The following is a 19,391-nucleotide window of genomic DNA, read 5'->3' on the forward strand; positions in this document are numbered from 1 at the left end:
GTTTCCTGTTCCCTTGAACCAGTACAAATGGCTATTCCTAATGAAACTTGACTTGTAATGTGAAATCAAATAAAGAATATAAAATGTATGTGTGTGCATGTCTCTCTCTCTCTATGTGTGTGTGTGTGTGTGTGTACAAAAGATGGGGGGAGAAGAAAAAAGAACAAACTAGCATCACTGTGTTGTGCTATCCAAGATTTCAACTCCAGTCTGTCTGTGACCTAGAGGATGAGTGATCATAGGGGTGGGGCTTACCGGGAGTAGGCGGAGCCAGGTCTTCCTCGCAATTGGTCCAGCTCCAACTGAATTCTCTCCAACTCTGCAATAAGCTGGTCCTGAGGGAGCAAATGGACAAAGAGAGAGTGAGAAAGACAGAAACAGAGAGATAAACATAAAAAACAAAAATCATTGGTCTGTGGCTTTCCACAAAGAACGTGTGGTGTATGAAGACAAAAAAAAGAGAGAGCCACAATCTGGCACCTTGTTTGCGAGGAGATCATCTTGGATCTTCTTCATGTTGGCCAGTTCCTCAGACAGGGCATTCTAGAGGCAGAGAGAAAAAAAAAATAAGCACACAAAACAACTCAATCATTTCACCATCCTGCCTGGCTGGCAGCGAAAAACATCCTGGCCCTGTGTCTGCTGATGGAATGCGCAAAGTGATCTCAAAGGAGAAGCCCTCAAAACGAGCTGGCCTCCACCAGTCCTGCCCGCAGTGAGCACCAAAATCAAACACCACGCTGACAGCTTCTTTTTGGACCGAGCCGTACTTGACTTGCGCTCGACCTCGGGCTTCCACTGTACGGGATTCCTGGGAATACGCTTGTCTAAACAACACTTCACATTATGAGTGAGTGTGTACAGATAGATGTATACAGTTTTCTTATTTTGATTGTACAGCGTTTGGAGAACATTCCACTCTACCACAGGTTTGTAAATGGACTTCAGTGTGGGCTCAGAGGTTAAGCAGACAGTGGGGCGGGGGGCGAAGAAGGCATCTCTTGTCTTCATTTGCCATAGCCTACACTAACAGGCCCAGCACATGGCTGTGTCTGGCAAGAGACTCTGGATGTCACAGTTAAAAATGATACTCTGTGGATATCAAGAGCATGTCTGATTGAAGTACACTCTTGGAATAATGGTTTTCATTTAGAGGGCATGACTGGTGAATGATGCATTAGGGCTCTTTGAAAACTCGCACTGTTCTTTCTTGCACACCATCTCCCATATGAAGGATATTACTGTCAATGCCAGGGCACAGGCCAGTTGTACAGAGCTGGAACGCATTTAGACAGATAGCAAGAAGGGTTTTATGAAGAACATTGGTAGAGGCCTTGAGGGATCTTTTTTGGATGCCAAGAAACCCTTTTTTAAAAAGATTTAAAGTACAGTATACTAATATGAGTTATGGCATGATTTGTGTGTAAATGTGAACTGGGGGACTGTGTGATTTTTTTTTTCTTTCAATGTTGACATGAGGTAGGTCATTTTGATCAGGCAGCAGAGTGGGGCACCTTTTCCTCCAGAGCAGCCATCCTCTCCTTGAGGTGAAGTTGGAGTCTCTCGTTGGACTCGGACAGCAGCTTGTCCACGGTGTCCGAGAGACGCTTGTTGTGTTCGTCGTTCATCTTCTCCCTCTGTCTCGCCTGGGGGAGGCAAGAAGCGCGGGAGAGCGAGAGAGAGAGAGAGAGAGACAGATAGAGAGAGTAAGGAGGACGAGGGCGAGAGAAAAAACAGGGGAGGGGGGAGGGGTTGAATACCGAGCATTATGCTTGACTGGCAATGAAGAGAGAAAAGCAAGGGAGCAGAGGGAGGGGATGGAGGGAAAGGGAGGAAAGAGGGATTCAGAGGCAAGAGCAAACAGAGAGAAAGAGAGAGAGAGAGAGAGGTGAGGAGTACAGTGCAGAGGAAAAGAGAAAGCACAACAAAAACATAGAGTAGAGAAAGAGAGAGAGAGAGATAGAGAGAGAGGGGGAGAAGGTAGAGACAGGGAGATTTAATCTGACATAACCAAAAAGAAGAAGAACAAATGACAAAAAAACTCATTACAGAGAGTGCGAAGAAACACACAAAGAACAGACAAAGCAAAAAACGAGCAGGGGGGAAAAGAAAAAGAGAGAACACAACAAAAAGAGTGTAACAGAACAAGAGAGAGAGAGAGAGAGATGGAGGGAGAGAGACAGAGAGAGAGAGAGAGAGAGAGAGGAGGGAAGCGAGGCTGTGACTCACTCTCTGTAACTCCTGGTTCTTCTCCTCCAGTTGTGCCTCCAACTGTCGCAGGCGCTCCTCAAAGTTGCCATGGCGCTCTTCCGCCTAGGCGACGGGAAAGGAGGAGAGAGTCACACAGCGCTCCTCTATTCAACTCTAAACAACAAAAGGGACGCGCGCCGATTTTTCTTGCCTTTCTTTCTTTCTTTCGGATGCTCTTTTTGCTTCCTCTATAAAGCCGGCATAATTACACATGCTTTGGCGTGCCGTTATGTAAGACTCGAGCACGCTCAGATGCACCCATCTCTCAGCACACGAGGACAGCCATTACTAAACAGGAAGCGCGCCCCTCTCTGCGCGTATGAACCCAACGCAAACACACACACATGTGCTCCGAGCCCCGAGATGATCAAAAATATGCCTCCAAGGCATACATTAAAATAAGCACAGGCCTCTTCATACAGAGACACAAACACACATATAAACATAATTATATTACTGACACAAACATGTCCACACAGGCACACACGCACCTTAATACACATATCTCTTACACATGCTTATTTACGCATACACAAACACCGAGACAGAGAGAGAGAGAGAGAGAGAGAGAGATAGAGGGAGAGAGAGAGTGCAAGAGAGAGAGAGAGAGAGAGAGAGAGAGACCTTGTTGAGTGCTGCTACTCTCTGGGCGAGCTGGGCCTCGATCTCTGGCAGGGTCTCGGCGCGCTGCAGGGTCTGCTGCAGCTTCTGCTTGGCGTCGTCCAGCCGCTCCTGCAGCTGCCGGTTCTTCTCCTCGCTCTGTGGAGGCACGGAACAACGGAACAAGGGAACGGGTGAACGGGAGGAGAGGAGGAGAGGCCACGGGCCCTCCCCTCAAATGAGGCACACAGATATGGACCCTTCCCTGCTCAGAACTAGAGGGAGAAATGTCTGTGGTCTGTGGATGGGAGTTGTCCATCAGCTCCTAGCTTTACCATTACTGCTTTAATGGGCTAAGACTACTCCATGAAATCATGCTGTGATAATTATGAAAAGATATGATTGATCATTTCAGAAGTGCACAATGACACACATAACATAGAAATGTCACACCAAATGAACTCTGGAAGGTGTCGTCTGTTATGAAGTCAAAGCAAACCTATTGCAATTCACAGGTATCATCAAGCCTTTCATAACTGAATGTCATGCCTTATTATTCCATTTAGATTACAAGTACGTGTGGATATACTGTATGTACTGTACTGTATGTATGCATATGTCAGTTTGGACTGGTCAAGTCTATATGCCTTTGGGCAGACACTTATGCTCAACGTTAAAAAAGTACATGTATATGGACGGAGCCGCCATCCACTGTCTGTGTTTTCGTCCATTCTTTTGTCTGTTCATGGCAAGCTTACAAATACAGCCAAAACTGCTCAACGTATGACACAAACATATCCATTTACATATGAAAAGGGACCATAAACTTGATTTAAGACTCTTAACAAACTGAACCTGTGGAAAGAAAAACACCTTCTGAGGTATATCAAAGAGATCCTGGCACACAAACGCGTGGACACTAACTGTGCGTTCAGACCAAGAACGACCAAAGCTGCAAAGTCGCTTTTGACGCCGGTAAAATGCAGCTGCTAAAAAATTCTGTCGCCCAAGTCGCTCATGACATGATAGATTCAAACGTTCGATTTCGTTTATGACATCCACACAAGCTAAGCACACTTGCATTCCGATTGGTTGTCAGTGTTTTGCAGCCGAAGCGAATCATAGCTAATTTGCATAAAGTTTAAACTGTTTTTAACTTTTTTTGGTCACTCTGATCGCCCAAGTTTTGACACTGGTCGCTGTGGTCGTTTTGGTCGCTGCAGTCGCTCGTCCCCATTCAAAGTCGATGTTGCAGCTTTGGTCGCTCTTGGTCTGAACGCACGGTAACATATAAGGAGAACAACCACAGTCTCCAACGGCGATCACCCATGACCCCTCCCCCTGCCCCAGAGCTGAGCCCTGGGCGTCGGAGCCAGAAGGGGCCGCTCACCTGTCTGTAGAGGGACTCTTTGCTGGCCAGCTCGTTCTCCAGCTTGTCTTTGATGTCGTGGAGGGACGTCGCCTCCCTCTGGGCACTGAGGTACCTGCAGGCCAGAGAGGAAGTGGACACAAGACACATGAATGCAAAAAGGACTTCAGCAGCTGAGGCCACGGTGTGGGGTGAGGGTGGGGTGTTTTTTTGACGGAGGTGGCATCTGTACTGTAGCTGATAGGAAGGCTTTAGAAGAAACAGAACACCTGAGGCCTACCTGCGTTCTAAGGTAGTTATCCTCTCCTCCATGTCCTCTCTCTGGCAAAGGGCCTGGTGGGGGGTGAGAGAGAGAAAGAGAGAGTAAATGAGAGGGAAGACAAAAAGGAAAGTGCGCAGAGAGAAAGAGAGAGGACCCTGATGTGCGATAAGCAATGGAATGCAACACAATGACTGATCCTGATAAACATGTGGCCTTCCTGGGCCTCCAAACCACACATGGAAATGTACTGATCTTGGAACACTGTCACCCTCTGAGACAGTCTGCCCTCAAAGAATGTTAATAACTGACTGAGAGGTTATCATTTACCTCAGGAGCCAAGTGAAGAGTCAGGCTCACCATGTGAGAAGGTAAGAGAGGTGCATGGTAGAATCAGACAGTGTCACTGGGGGTTCATTCAAGAGGTACTTTGAAGTGAAGAAAACAAGTCAGATTTATAATGGGGAGAGAATAGATGTGGGTGTTTTTTTTCTGTCTCTCTAATTTGCCAGACTGAACAGTGGCAACATGGAACTGCCAGAGGGCTGATACAATAGAAGCCTGATTTGAATACATTCCGCAGACATCTGACAAAGTTTGGCTGCCAGACAATATGCCAGAGGACAGTTTAGTTAGATTCTTCCTTTCGATCCTGGCATCTAGAGAAGGAAAAAGGATACAGGTGCTGACAGAACTAATACCAGTCGGTTCAAAGACTCAGGTATGGAGCGAAAGCCCACCTCTTTCACATCCCTTTGGAGCTTCTGATTGGCTTCTTCTGACTTGGTCACCTCCCGTCTGGCAGCGGCAAGTTGCTCCTCCACTTCTCCCACCTGTAAGAAGCCACAGAGGGACGGGGCGTCAAGTTGCGTGAAGGGCGTCAGATTCAGTAAATCAAAGAAACAACGCTATGGCTGACACATCAACACACACACACACACACACACACACACACACACACACACACACACACACACACACATATTTGTGCACACACGCACACAGTTGCGTGTGGATGCTAACGCGCTTACACAGGAACTCTGACGCACGCACACACACACACAGCTGTGCATTGATGCCAATTCACTGGTACTTACACAACAAAACACACGTAAACAAACACACACACACACACACACACACACACACACACACACACATAGACATACACAGAACTCCACACACAGCAGACAAAGTGTGACACACCTGCCACGCAGGACTAAATTATAATGGTGAAGAAGCACACCACAAAGAATGTAGACATCTTCCCCTCACCATAAACACTTAGGATGTGCAAGAGGTGTTTATGTTTATTACTACATATGTACGTTTCCTGTAAGTGCCCTGTAAGTTTCCGACAGTATTCCCCACCCACTCTCTTTCCAATGAAACCACTTACATCACACTGGTTGCAGTGTTCACTCTGACCACAAGAGGGCAAACCTCACACAAATTACCGCTGCATGAAAAAAAGAGCCTTTTCCCTCGCTCTCATCTTCTCAGTGTAATTCCCAGTAACTCTCCCACCCTCTCTCCCTCTCTCTCTCTCTCTCTCCCTCTTTCTCACTGGCGTGCATGTGTGTGCACTCTCTTTCTGGATTGCTTCCTTCTTCCTGTGTGTTTGCCCTCATTTCATTTAACACTTTCTTTCACCTGCTCTGGCGGCTTCTATCCTCATTTCCTCGTCTCTCTTCTCCTCCCTCTCTCTATCTTTCTTTTTTTTGGTCTCTTTGCATCTCTGTACCTGTCTGCACATGAGTGCCAGTCTCTCTTTCAGCTGGGCCAGCTCTGCCCTCTGCCGTTCGATCTCTCCCTCCCTCTGTCTGTCGATCTCGCCGTCGTCCAAGATAGAGGGTCCATTTGGCAGCCGCTGTTGGGGAGGGAGAGAGAAGACATGGATCAAATGATGAGTCAGCGAGAGCTCTTCATTTTAAAGAACAACAAAACACATACACACAAAACACACACATGCACACACACACACACACACGTACGCTTGCTCACACACAGACACACACAATCAGACAGACAGACAGTTCTATTCAATTATGCATTATATAATATGTACTAATACACTTCTCATGTTCAGTTAAATAGGCGTAGTACAGTCATAATACAAACCTATGAGAAACAAACACACTGTATTATAACCATGTGCTTGCTACACATAACCAATATCTGTGAATAACAGTCCGTAGCCTTTGCCAAGCCTTTCTCTTGTAGTAAACAAAATCAGTTTTTAAAATATGTAGATGCTGTGACCTCAATATTTGCCTTGGGATAAACAGCAACAATGCCATGGTGGTACATTTAAATGAGCAACATATTCAGCCTGACATTTATTCTCTACTTTCACTTTCAGATTTCTCTAATGCTGATCATTATGTAATCGCCGAGTGGAGGCAACATCGTTCCCCAGCTTGCTGTGTTTGACCTGGTGGCCTGCTGAACCACACTGCAGTGCCACAGAAGAGGCGACCCGTGTGTCACCACTAACATGGGTTCCGCGTCTCTGCACCGCCTGAGAAACCCAACTGCAAAGATGAACTCACAGCTCATTGCTGTTGTCTAAACCTAACTACCTTGTTATCAGCATCAGGCTTTTTTTTTAAAAAAAAAACATCAACAAAAAGCACGACGGACGCTGACAAACGCTTGCTGCCAAGTGAACATTTCAGGGGCATTTGGTGATTTCGTCTCTCCCTCCTGGGGGCATAATAATACGATGAACATGTCCTTTTCACCACATGTCTCTGAAATAACAATATCGAAACCGAGGTCTGTGGTGGGACCAAAGGGAACGTCTCACCTCCTTCCCATTATCCATGCCCTGCTGTCGTCTTTTAATCTGTTCTCGTAGAGAAATCACCTGAGGAAGAGACAGAAGGAGAATGCCATCAAAAAAAATAACTACAGACCACAGCAGGTCATTTCGGGATTTTTGTAAAGCATTTTGTGGGTTTTATCGAGATGGGACTGTTGTGCTTTTTTTTGGTGTGTGTGGTGTGGGTTGGCGTCCGGTGGGCCGCTGGCGCTCACCTCTTGCGTGGAAGACTCGAGTTCCTCCTCCAGCACCGACACCCTCTCCAGAGCCACGCGTAGCCTCTCTCGCACCTGCACACCAGGGGAGGGGGGAGGGCGAGGGCGAGGGTGGGTGAACGAGAGAGAGAGAGCAGAGAGAGAGAGAGAGAGAGAGAGAGAGAGAGAGAGCAGAGAGAGAGAGCAGACAAAAATAATTGTGGAGGGGAGATCAAGAATGTAACACAAAAACCATTGCAGTTAGAAAAAGTAAATGTCCTATAGGAGGAGATAACAAATATACCATTAAAACGTTATAAACTGGGAAAGAATGAAGATAAGGTGAGATACAATAATATGGCTACCATGACAGAGCCATGTGGTAAGCTCGTGTTTTAATTTTTTTTTATAAATCTTTCGCACACCAGTACAGTTTTTAAATCAACATAATTCATATTCATAGCTTACCAGTGGCACTTATTTATATTAGACACACCAACACTCATACATCAATACATACAGACAGTATAATACAGTACATCCACACCTTTTACTAACAGACAACCCACACACAATCATACTCTGACACACACACAGAGTTCTTCATCCATATCTGTCCCATTCCATCTCTGTCCCTCTACCCATTGTTTTATAAGGAATCATAAATGTCCTGCCATACTTTACAAAACTGTTTTTTTTTTGTAAACTCGTGTTTTTAATTACAAGAAACACACAGACAGCCTAGACACAACTGGATGCTGTGGTCAATAACAGACCCACTAAAATGTACAGTAGTGTGCATTAATAATGTGGATAGCGCTAGGAAGTCCAGATGTCTCTATGGCTGCTAGGGTGAGGTGGACACTAACAGATTGTCATTAGTTTGTGTGTGTGTGGGGGGGGGGGGACAGACCTTCTCATCCAGGGCTTTGTGGTGCTCGAACAGAGACTTGAGGGCCTTGAGGACCTCCACCTCGCTGGACACGCCGGCCGGGGACTGGGCCTGCCTCTTCACCACCGTCATCCTGAGAGAGCGCTCGTGACGGGACACCAGACACTCCAGATGCTCCAGCAGAAGCTGAGAGAGAAACAGAGACAGAGAGATAGAGAGAGAAAGAGAGAAAAAGAGAGAGAGAGGGAGAGAGAGAGAGAGGGGACAGAGGGAGGGAAACAGAAGCAGAGAAAGAAAAACGAAAAAAAAAAAGGACCAAGAGAGAGGAATTGAAAATGAGTTGTCGAGGAGGAAGCATTCTCCGAGTGATTACTGAACCAGGCCTTGGATAGCAAATTAGTGTCTACCAAACAGGAGGCTGGAAAGACATCAAATGTATATGTGAGCAGCTTGACAGTGGCAGATGGAGATACATCAGGTCTGAATACTGAGTACGGAGCTGCTGACGGGACAGCACCGCTCGTCTCTGGATTCAGAGAACCAGGTGTGGTTCTTTAACGTCACCGCAAGACAACCGCTCAGCCCGAGTTCCATTCCTGAACCCGCCAGTCTGTGTCGCTTTGAATCAAAAACGTTTGCCAAATACCAGTCAACTTTAGCTTCATCTTGAACTCTTTAGCTATTATTCCACCATTTCAATGTTAGTCAGATATGGTGTGTGTTTCTGGAGCCAGAGGCTTCAAGAGGAACACTGTTCTAATTTGAAAAAAAAATGGGAAAAGGTCATATTGTGTAGCTTCTAACCTAACTAGAAGCATTTCAAACACTGAACTAGACTACATGAACTTGCTGTTCAGCAAGACAATTTAATGGCCAGTTGAATCTTAAATTAGAATTTTATCTTGAATTTTATCTTAACTTCATTTAAAGGAAATCTATTACATGTGCAAGGTCATAATTGCAGTTTATAAGAGAGACTGTTCTGTTAGAATTAGTGTAAAAATTGTGCAGTCATTCTGGTCTTTCTACCAAGATAGCAATATTGTACTAAAAGTGTAATACACTACAAAAAAATGGGCATAGACATCACACGCACGCACGCACGCACGCACGCACGCACGCACAGTATAGAAAAACACAAACAATGTCTCACTCGAGTGTTGTTTCTCTCAGCTTTGAGCTCTGCTATCTCCTCTTCTCTCTCCAGAAGTTGCTCACGGCAGCCGTTCAGCTCTTTGGTCAGCACCGCAAACTCCTGTGGACAAGCACCGTGTGCATGTGTTACTCACAAACAGCAAGACAACACAAGCAGTCCAAATAGAAAAAGACACAGTCACAAACACCCAAACATCCCTACACTCATTATAGGATAACAGAGCAGATAAATTCTGAATACATACAGGATGCTGAAATGTCACATTAACACATTTAAATCCTTAAAAAATCGTCTGTGAAAAGTTAAATGACATAACCAAATATACCATTCAAAATGTATACATTGGAATTGTGAACACTGGCAACCTGTCTGTTACGTGTACACTGAAAACAAATTAATCTGTTTACACGGAGCCTTTCCAACATCCCACAGAGAGAAAAGCGTTACTTTTGTTCTTATATGTACATCAATATGCATCAAATAGATAAACACAGAAACATAAAGAAAACACACACACACACACACACACACACACACACACACACACACACACACACACACAACGTGCGCTAACACACATTATATGCACAGACAGAACAGAAGCATCTCTAACCCCTTGTTCAACATCCCACGCATTGCCTTTGAGAACTCCTAACTCATACTGTGCACTGTCTACTCATCATGGAACTCAGGAAACCAACAGCAGCGTTTGCCGCTGATAAAAGCTTGCTACCATGCTTATTGGCAGCTTTTGCTAATATTGTCTCCAAATGGCAATGCTTGTGCTCTGAGGGTTGTTCTAACGTTTTCTGCAAACTGCAATGCACATGGCATCATCGAGGAATGGGAATGGCAGGTATGTTTGTCAAGGCCACCATACCATCAAGACAACTTCCGAGATCATATCATCATTAAAATCGTTTCTTATAAAAAAACATACCTCAGGGGCAAATTGCTGCATGTTGACAAGAACACTGTCTTCTGTATCATTGACTTATAAGGCATCATCTAGAACAACATCAATGTCTAACAGCCATCTTAAATAATCTGAGAGAAGTTTGAACTGTCAGATTGCGTCAAACCCTCCCCAGCGAACTCATATACTGTACATCCAACTTTGAACAAACGGACCCATGCTGAACTCAAACACTAACAAAACCTGGCCTTTTTCTCAATGCAGCAAGACCTGCAGACATTTCCAAGACCAGTTCTACTATCCTATTGTGAGTTCAGCCAAGACATTTGATCTTACAGTATCTTGAACTTTGTGATCTGTCCAGGCTCAAAGGGTGATTAAGATCAGAGCCCGGACAGGTGTCACAGTCTTTAGCGAGGGTCAGCTCCGTTATGTGACCTACATTGTTCACATACATCTTCTTAGGCTCAAAAAGCAATTGCAATTTTGCGATTGTGATATTGTTGCCAAGGGGCCAACCAGGGGTTCATTAAGGCTGCTGTGACTTAAGATATCTGTGAGGTTTGGACCCACCACATGACACTCGGGTCATTTGCCTCTGGGTGTGCAGGACAAAAAAGGGTCCCCTGAGTCATCTTGACCCGAACAAGTTCTGGTGTGGAGAGGCGAAAGGCGCTAATGTCGAGGTGTCAGGGCAGTGACTATGAATATGATGACTGCAGGCGGCACAATTTACATCAAATCACAATCATGATGCTAATATGCCAATGGGAGCGGTATGTGGTATTCAACCTTCCTACTGTGTGATAGGCTATAGTAGCACCAATGATAGGAATGACAGTGATTAAGGGGGGAGGGGGCAAGAAGGTGAATAGTCTGACACATCAATGACAGGAAAGTAGCCATATTTTCAATCATGATCATCATTTGATGGAACTGAAGAAGGTAGAACATCTGTGATACAGAATATGGTAAACATGATCACTTGATCCCTACTGGGGATTTCACTGGTACAAAATCAAAAAGTAAAACTGATACTATTGGTATGTATGTTGGTATTGTGGTGTTGGCGCCGGCAATAATATATCATATGTAGATAATAGGGTACAAGTCCCCCTGTAGCTACTGATGCAAGGTGCCAATGATGGCAAGGTTGTGAGTTCTATACCTACACATAGCCGGGTAAATGGAAATGAACTGGCAGTCACTTTGGATAAAAAACGACCAAATGTAAATGGTAAAAGTGGAGACCTACTTAACAAGGCCTGCTATCCCCCAGAAATCTGCCTCCATGTGACTGGCTCTACTGGGCCATTCCCCGATGAGGAAGGTCTAGTCCCCTGATGGCCCTGGCGCGCTCCCTAGAGTTAGGTCCTGTTGTGGGGGCCTGTGCTCTGCTGAGACTGGGTTGTGTTGTGTTGTGTAAGTTGACATATGGCCTCTATGCGACTGCCTCTGAGTGCCACTCACCAACACCATTTTGGCTCCGCCGCTGTTGGGCATAGGGAGTCCACCCATGCGTGAACTTGCGTGACAAGCTGATACACACACACATACACACACACACACACACACACACACACACACACACACACACACACATATAATCACACACACACACAGAAGGCCATCTAAGCCATGCACACATCTCAAGTTGTGCGTCACATGTTTCATGTCACACTAGTTCCCACTTATGCCCCTAATATGGGAACTATGACAGTGAAAATGACAGCTATGGGGTGTAAGTCTTCCTCACATTGGGTTTCTTTTTCTCTCTCTCTCTCTCCGTGTTCACTAAACAGGCAGGCCTGACTAAATCATGCAGCACCATACAAGAGCGCTCATTATCTTTAGCTTTTAAAAGCTTTTCTACGGTAAAAATAGATATAGGTTCTTCTCTCAGACACTCGATACGTCTTCACGCCATTCACAACGCTGCGGCCGAGGGTTTGGCGGTGCGGAATCAGAGAGGCAGTGAGCGCAATGGCAACAGCGACTAACAGGCATTTCAAACATGAGAGCGGTAGCCATGGCAACACAAACACTTCACCAATCGCAAAAAATCACAGCTAAGGCAAATCCAACCCCCTTCCCACCCACCCCAGCCAATAAATCGACTCCTACCTTTGGCTGTCCTCTTTGTCTACCAATCGCATTTTCCCTCCTTTGCCAGCCTTTATATGAACCAATTGCAACACTCTAGGGGGGGAGAAATGACAATGGCAGACAAATCTACCTCTTGCTAAAACTAATCAGAAGAGAAGAGAGTGGAGGGAGATGAGATGGGAGGTGGAGAAGCTGAGGTATCGGAGGAAGAGGGGGATGGGAGGAATGCAGAGAGAAACAGGCAGAGGGAAAGAGCAGAAGAAGAAGGGAAAGATGGACAGATGGTGACTCAGTGAGCCCATAGGACTTTGGCATTCTGGGAATGTCTCTTGCTGAGAATGGGCTAGGATTCCTTTTTTGGCACCACTGTCCCGCAATTCAGTGTGTTTGTCCTGTTGTAAGGTCCCACCCCCCTCAAACTGGCCGGCCTGGCTACGCGCCCCAATCCTTTTCTAAGAGCACGCTTATAGGTACCATAGCCTACTCAAGGTCCCTTGGTGGAAGAGAATTTCTCTCCCTCGCTCTCTCCCTCCCTCTCTTTCTCTTATCTCTCAGTTTCCATCAGTTCATCTCCCTCTTTCCCAGTGTCCTCTCATCACATTCTCTCTCTGCTTTCAGCTTGCCCTCCATCTTCCTCTATACCATCTCATCTCACTCTCTCTTTCTCCTTCACCCTCCCTCTCTCCCCCCTCTCTCTCTCCTTCACTCTCCCTCTCTCTCCTTCACTCTCTCTCTCTCTCTTTCCATCAATGGATGCGATAATCCACAACACCTAAGAATAGATTCAAGAAGCCAACTAATTAACATGCAGAAATATGCAAATAGACCCGATTCGTTAGTGTCTGTTTTTACAGCAGTGATTTCACTTCTTCTCCCCCTTTTCCTGTCTATGTCTACGCTTCCCTCTCTCTCTCTCTCTCTCTCCTCTGCCCTTCCTCTATCCCCCTCTCTCATCAGCTCAAGATGCACTGGATGAACTCTGATGATATTTAATGTAATACACCTCTCTTCCGCTCCACTCTCTCTCCCTCTGTCTCTTCCTGTGTGTGTGTGTGTGTGCCCGCGCGCGTGCGTGTGTGTGTGTGTGTACACATTTATGGGTCATCTACCTCAGTCCGATAACATTACTCTGAAATATCACTCTTCAAAAACCAGACAATGTTTTCCTCAAATCGTGGCCATATTACAATCATTTCCAGCGTTGCAATAGTGAGTAGGTGGATAGGAGTACACCAAAGGAATCTTATGACTTCTCATTGAGTTGCCAATAAGACCGCCTGTGTGGGATTCAGAAAGCAGGACCTTTGTTCTAAATAGTCAGTGTACACATACTACTTACACATACACACATTTAAACCAACCTACCACAAGAAAATTCAAACACACAGGAATAGCCCAGGCAAGCTCATTGAGGATGTGTAGGCCTATCACAGTGGATACTGACATGGATTGAAACTGGCAACATCTACCCAAGATCATGAATAGACAGACATGCCCAAGTGCATATTTATTTAATTTAATTATCCCGACCCAGCAATGCAGTTTCTGCTTTACAAGAGCTGTGTCGTGATGAACATAAAAATGAGGATTCAAAATGACTCAGAATGACCCTTGCTGTTTAGGATATCAGAATCGTTTTAATATGAGTTTTGTCCTCTGTTCACGTTCTTCCGTAACAACCATCATCACAGCATCCTTGAACTTTCCTTGATAACTCATGTACTACCACTTCACAAATCAACCATCAGCCAACCACTGGGAGTTGAACAAAGCTGAATATCTATCCTCTCTCTCTCTCTCTCTCTCTCTCTCTCCCTCTCTCTCTCTCTCTTTCCCCCCACTTAAAATCCTCGACATGAACCTCAGGTGGTGGTTAACAAAGGCATACTAAGTAGCTTATTACACTATGACCAGATGCTAGACATTACAATAGCTCACAGATAGCTTCCTGTGCGCTGTCATTCAGGAGTTAAGCTGGACCACAGTGGGACCAGCTGGACAAGACAAAATTGTGTGAAAAATCCACCTGTCACCATCAATTATCCATATGTCAATCATCAAATCAAAAGAAGCAATCTGCAGTTGATACAGACGGCACAACAGAAGCAAGCAGGCAAGACGACATGGCAGAGCACATCCATAATAGTAGTCCAATACACTCTTCTTGAGTGCTCAACTACACACTCTGGCATAGACATTACCAGTGTTTGGAGCTGGAGAAAGAGAGTCTGTTCAATGCACTGCAAACTGTTTAATGGAGCGCATCTCAAACGCCATCAAGAACTTGGACACATTCTGAATAAACACGACACAATAAGCCTACAGCATTCACACAAGCCGTCCAACACATTTAAACAGAGGCAAAACACAGAAACTCACCACCACACACACACACACACACACACATGCACACACACACACACACACACACACACACACACACACACACACACACTCAAACACACCAACAAGTTGACAGCAATGGGGAATCCTTACTGTACCTGTGGCAAAGCGATGGAGAGTTGGCGCTGCAGCGAGTCCTTCTCGTGGCCCAGTTCGCGTAGCCTCAGCTGGGCCGTGCCCAAGCTGTCCTGGGTCTCCCGCAGGTTCTCCAGCAGCCGCTCGCGCTCGGCCAGCATGTTGACCATCAGCGACTCCAGGTTGCCCGTGCTGCCGCCCTCGTCGCTGCGCCCGTCGCGGCCTCCGTAGCCGCCCCCCATGCCGCCCATGCCGCCGCCCATCCCGCCGCCTCCGCCGGCGGGCGAGGACGGACCGCCCCCTCCGGCCCTGCCATCCTCCGAGATGGTGGGCATCACCTCGCACATCATCTTGAGGCCGTGGAGAGTGGGCTAGCCGTGGACGGGAAAGACGCGAGCGCGAGTGTGGGTAAATGCCGTGTGGGTGCTCTCACGTATGTATGTGTGTGTGTGTGTGTGTGTGTGTGTGTGTGTGTGTGTGTGTGTGTGTGTGTGTGTTTGTGCGTGCGTGTGTGTGGGGTGAGAGTAGGAAAGCGTGACTGTGCTGGTCAGAAGGCTTACCAGACTCTTCGCTCGTGTTTGTGTTCGTGTGCGCGTATGTGTGTGTGTGTGTGTGTGTGTCTATGCTTGCTAAAGTGTGTATATTTATGTGTGTGGGTTGGGCCCGTTTGCGTGGGCGAGTTTTCTCTGAAGAGCGCGCTGCCTGATGACTGTTCCCAGCGTTGCCCAGTCTTTCCGTCTCTGCCTGTGACCCGTCCCTCAGACGTGGCTCTGTGGGCCTTCCTGGGGCCCTGGGAGAGCGCAGAACTTGACTTCCTGTGCTGTTCCTTTACAGAGAACCTCCAAAAGGAGACTGTAGGCTCTCTGGTGCTACGTTCTAGTCTGTGAATGTGGCTCCTTAAGGTTTCTTCTCTACCTTCTGCTTGAGCCCAAAGCAGGTCCACCCGTGTATGTGGGTGCTTCTCTCTACTTGTTTGTCTTGGATCGTCGAGCGTGCATTTTCTTTGTGCCACAAACTTCTTGGTGGTGACCTGGTTCAGAATTTGGCGTGCACTAGTTGAACTTGGCTGCCTCTCCTGGGAACTATCCCTGTAGAACGAATGGGAAAAAACGAGAGAGAGAAGCCCAAAAGACTGAGGTTGGTGTGGCCGGGGATGCTCGATGGAGGGGTAGTCCTCAGGGCTGCGGGAGGTTGGGGGGAGAAGCTCTAGGTGGCCTGGTGGGAACAGCTGGGTGGGGCCGAAGGGAGAAGGGTGTGTCAAAGGGTTCGAAAGGGGGAGGGACACAAGGGAGGGCGGGCATTAACGAGGCCCTTGGACCATCTCAGATTGAGCCTCCGAAGGGTTTATGACAGAACTGTTGGAGAAGAGACAGAACAAGGAGGAAGAGAGACAAAAGAAGAAGGATAATGTTACAACACACGCATGAGCATGACACTGATCATTGCAAGAGTATCTGTTCTGGATTAGAGAGAACATCTTAGTATTTCAATTACATGTCCTGAACTCATCAACAGAAATGACAGAGAACCATTCTTGCATTTGTATCTATTGAGATTGAAAAGAACTAATGATTTAATCGGTCTCCTCCTCGTAATCCATCACAGGTTCATATCAGCAACATACTTACATGCAACTGAGAGCTTTCATGCAACTGCAAACCTCCCAAACTCTGCAGGTATTGAGCGTGAACTCATATAAGAATGATAGCTCTATCCTAAGAGGTTCTATAAGGTACTACTATAAGGTAAGGTAGCTATATCAGGCGCTAACATCTATTGGCAAAAAACAAGCTATTTGATGGCCAGATATTGGACAAATGGGGGATATTTCATACAGCAAAAAATAAACTTTGACAAAATTGACAAAACCAGTGCAGACCAGAATGTGTTCCATCTCATTGTGTGACATAACACTATAAAAGATCCTCGGTTTGTAAAGGCTTAGTTACTTAGTGAATACTATAGATATTATATCATAGCAAGGTATGCATATTACCTTTTGTAAAAACAGACAGCACATAAACACCACAGGCTGATGTGGTTTCTCGAGTGAACACCATATGATTGCATGTCCATGACTTTTCTGTCCTGTTCCGATCAGCGACTGCATTCCCATCGGACCATTAATATCCAGAGCAAAGCACACCTCACAGACACCTGACACTGCACAAAAGGCACGCCACGCCACAACAGAGAGGATCAGGAACCCAAACAATGGTTCCATCCCAGTGCGTCGCCATGGCCTGCTTTCCCTGCCATCCTTTATGTCTTCTTCTCCTCTGGTACCACTGAGACGAGAAGGAGCAACGGTGGCCGGCTAGCACACTTCTGCTACTGGCCAGAGAGCTGCACTTTGCTGTCACTGCCGTCTGCACTTTGTTTTTAGGTCAGTGGTGACAGACCAGTGGAGGTAAAGTGGACAACCCTCTACATCAAGTATGGTAACTAAAATTGTGCATTCAGGTGGCGTGTTTCTTAACCAACTCGTATTAGAATGGCTTCTGGATAAGGATCACAAGGGTCTAATGCATAAATATGGCATTTTCCCAAAGGTGGGCCATAACACCTGCCAATGATACCAAAGACATAGGCTACCATGGCCACTTTATACAAGCGCAATGAATACCGAACGTTAAATAGGCGGAATATGTTAATGCCTATAATATCCAGGGAGACTTTACGCATTTTGACTAAGACAGATGTCAAAGTTCTTGACAGACCAGGTGTGGCGTTATGTCAAGGCCGACATTAATCAGACACGAATTCTTGAATAGCCTAAACGATAGGCAAAATAGTATGAACGCTGCAATAGAATCTTAGCCACTGTTAGGTGCGCCGCTGATCAATTACCAAAGGGAGTGTGGAGAAAGGGAGAGAGAGAGTCCACCCTTACAATGGATTTGGACAGTAAACGCTTCGTTACAATCGATAAACACGGAGACAGAGGTAGGCAGCTGTTTTCCGAGCAGGCCACAAATCGTCTATTATACCCACTGCCTTGAATATTAAGGATACCGTGGAAAGCGCGCCCATTGTATTGCCGAATATGCCCACCAACACGATTGTATAAAGAAATGCCATTCGTATCGAGTCAACACCCCACTCCAATCTTTTTTTCCCCCTCTGTGACACATATACGCACACACCTATCTCGAATTCTGTTCCGACACAATTACCATCCAACACTGGGGGAAAATCTGCCCCTAGCAAAGGCACCACACTGACATTTCCCCCAGATGCTTCGGAATAATGCCATATTTGTCGCTAGATGGATATAACAATATGATGCGTGTACATCGAGACTATTAGTCATAATGCTAATAATGGATGCGCATGATACACGGAAATGAGAGCTATGGAGGGTTACGCTCATCCAGCCATCACATTCTGTACGCCGAGACCTCATCGAGTAGCAGACACACAGGAGGCAGACCAACGCCGACCAGAACCGAACCATGCATGTAGAAAAAAAACCATCAGCAGCTATATCCTGCAGCCTAGACATTTAAAAGAGGAGAGCATCGGATGCAGCTGTCGATGTGTTTAATCATCTTAGGGGGGGTGGAAATCGAGGATAGCCTACCATTGAGAAAGATGCGTCTGCATTTTGAATGCAAAAGAGAAAATCGGTCCGAGAGAGAAAATAGTCAAAGGATGCGATAGATTGGGCTAAGTAAAAACGCTCCTTATAGTAAATCGCACAAATATTAAATTAAATGCCTGTATGTTGACGTAGGCTATCCCTTCCCGTTTGCTATCACCCCCACCCCTCTTCACCCCCCACCCCCGTGATATACGTCCCGGTGTTTCTGCAAATATACATGCACAGACATACAGTCGAAAATTACCGTTCATTATCCAAGTAGACGGACCTACCAATTAATGCACGACACATCACAACAGCTTTATTCTACATTTCCATGCATCCATCCACCTCGCCCCCTCCCTATGCCCCATCCATCCATCCATCCCCCTCTTCACATACACAGCTGGGCTATCATATACACACTTACACACCCAGTGATTTCACAATAATTCGTGCAATTAATACACGTCTATAACGGGGCTATTGTCTTCTCACCCTTGTCATCGTCGAATGAAGGAACGCGACAGCATATCCCTGCTGACCCCATCGGCGGAGTGCCTGATTTTTCGGTGCTGGAACAGCCGTTGAATCCCGGTTGTCAGCCTCCCCCTTCCCCTCTCCCTCACACATGTAAACGACGGCACTGAGCGAGAGCAACGTTACACATCACCATAGACAACCCACGTCTCTCTCTCCTTCTCTCTCTCTTTCTCTCCCTCCCTCTCTCTGCCTCCCTCTTTCGGATGAAAAGGTGTTGGGTC

At 46.3% G+C, this 19,391-nt stretch overlaps 1 protein-coding gene across 6 annotated transcripts in view; it reads right to left on the reverse strand.

The window, feature by feature from the left end:
• ppfia3 (PTPRF interacting protein alpha 3) overlaps window positions 1-15,510 on the reverse strand; it is a 32,363-nt gene extending 16,853 nt beyond the window's left edge. For all 6 annotated transcript variants that reach the window (XR_009938620.1, XM_062531738.1, XM_062531742.1 and 3 more), the window contains exons 1-14: window positions 15,068-15,510; window positions 9,542-9,643; window positions 8,410-8,574; window positions 7,518-7,592; window positions 7,288-7,347; window positions 6,223-6,348; window positions 5,219-5,311; window positions 4,500-4,552; window positions 4,241-4,334; window positions 2,875-3,009; window positions 2,230-2,313; window positions 1,515-1,646; window positions 481-543; window positions 256-335 (exon numbers count right to left, since the gene is read on the reverse strand). Coding sequence is in view for 5 of the 6 variants with exons in the window: in XM_062531738.1 (XP_062387722.1) it covers window positions 256-335; window positions 481-543; window positions 1,515-1,646; window positions 2,230-2,313; window positions 2,875-3,009; window positions 4,241-4,334; window positions 4,500-4,552; window positions 5,219-5,311; window positions 6,223-6,348; window positions 7,288-7,347; window positions 7,518-7,592; window positions 8,410-8,574; window positions 9,542-9,643; window positions 15,068-15,394 (1,589 nt within the window). In the remaining variant the exon portion in view is untranslated. The remainder of the gene's footprint in view (window positions 1-255; window positions 336-480; window positions 544-1,514; window positions 1,647-2,229; window positions 2,314-2,874; window positions 3,010-4,240; window positions 4,335-4,499; window positions 4,553-5,218; window positions 5,312-6,222; window positions 6,349-7,287; window positions 7,348-7,517; window positions 7,593-8,409; window positions 8,575-9,541; window positions 9,644-15,067) is intronic.
• Window positions 15,511-19,391: the final 3,881 nt, after the last annotated feature.

This window comes from Sardina pilchardus, chromosome 3 (genome assembly GCF_963854185.1).
Source record: "Sardina pilchardus chromosome 3, fSarPil1.1, whole genome shotgun sequence".
NCBI classification, from domain to species: Eukaryota; Metazoa; Chordata; class Actinopteri; order Clupeiformes; family Clupeidae; genus Sardina; species Sardina pilchardus.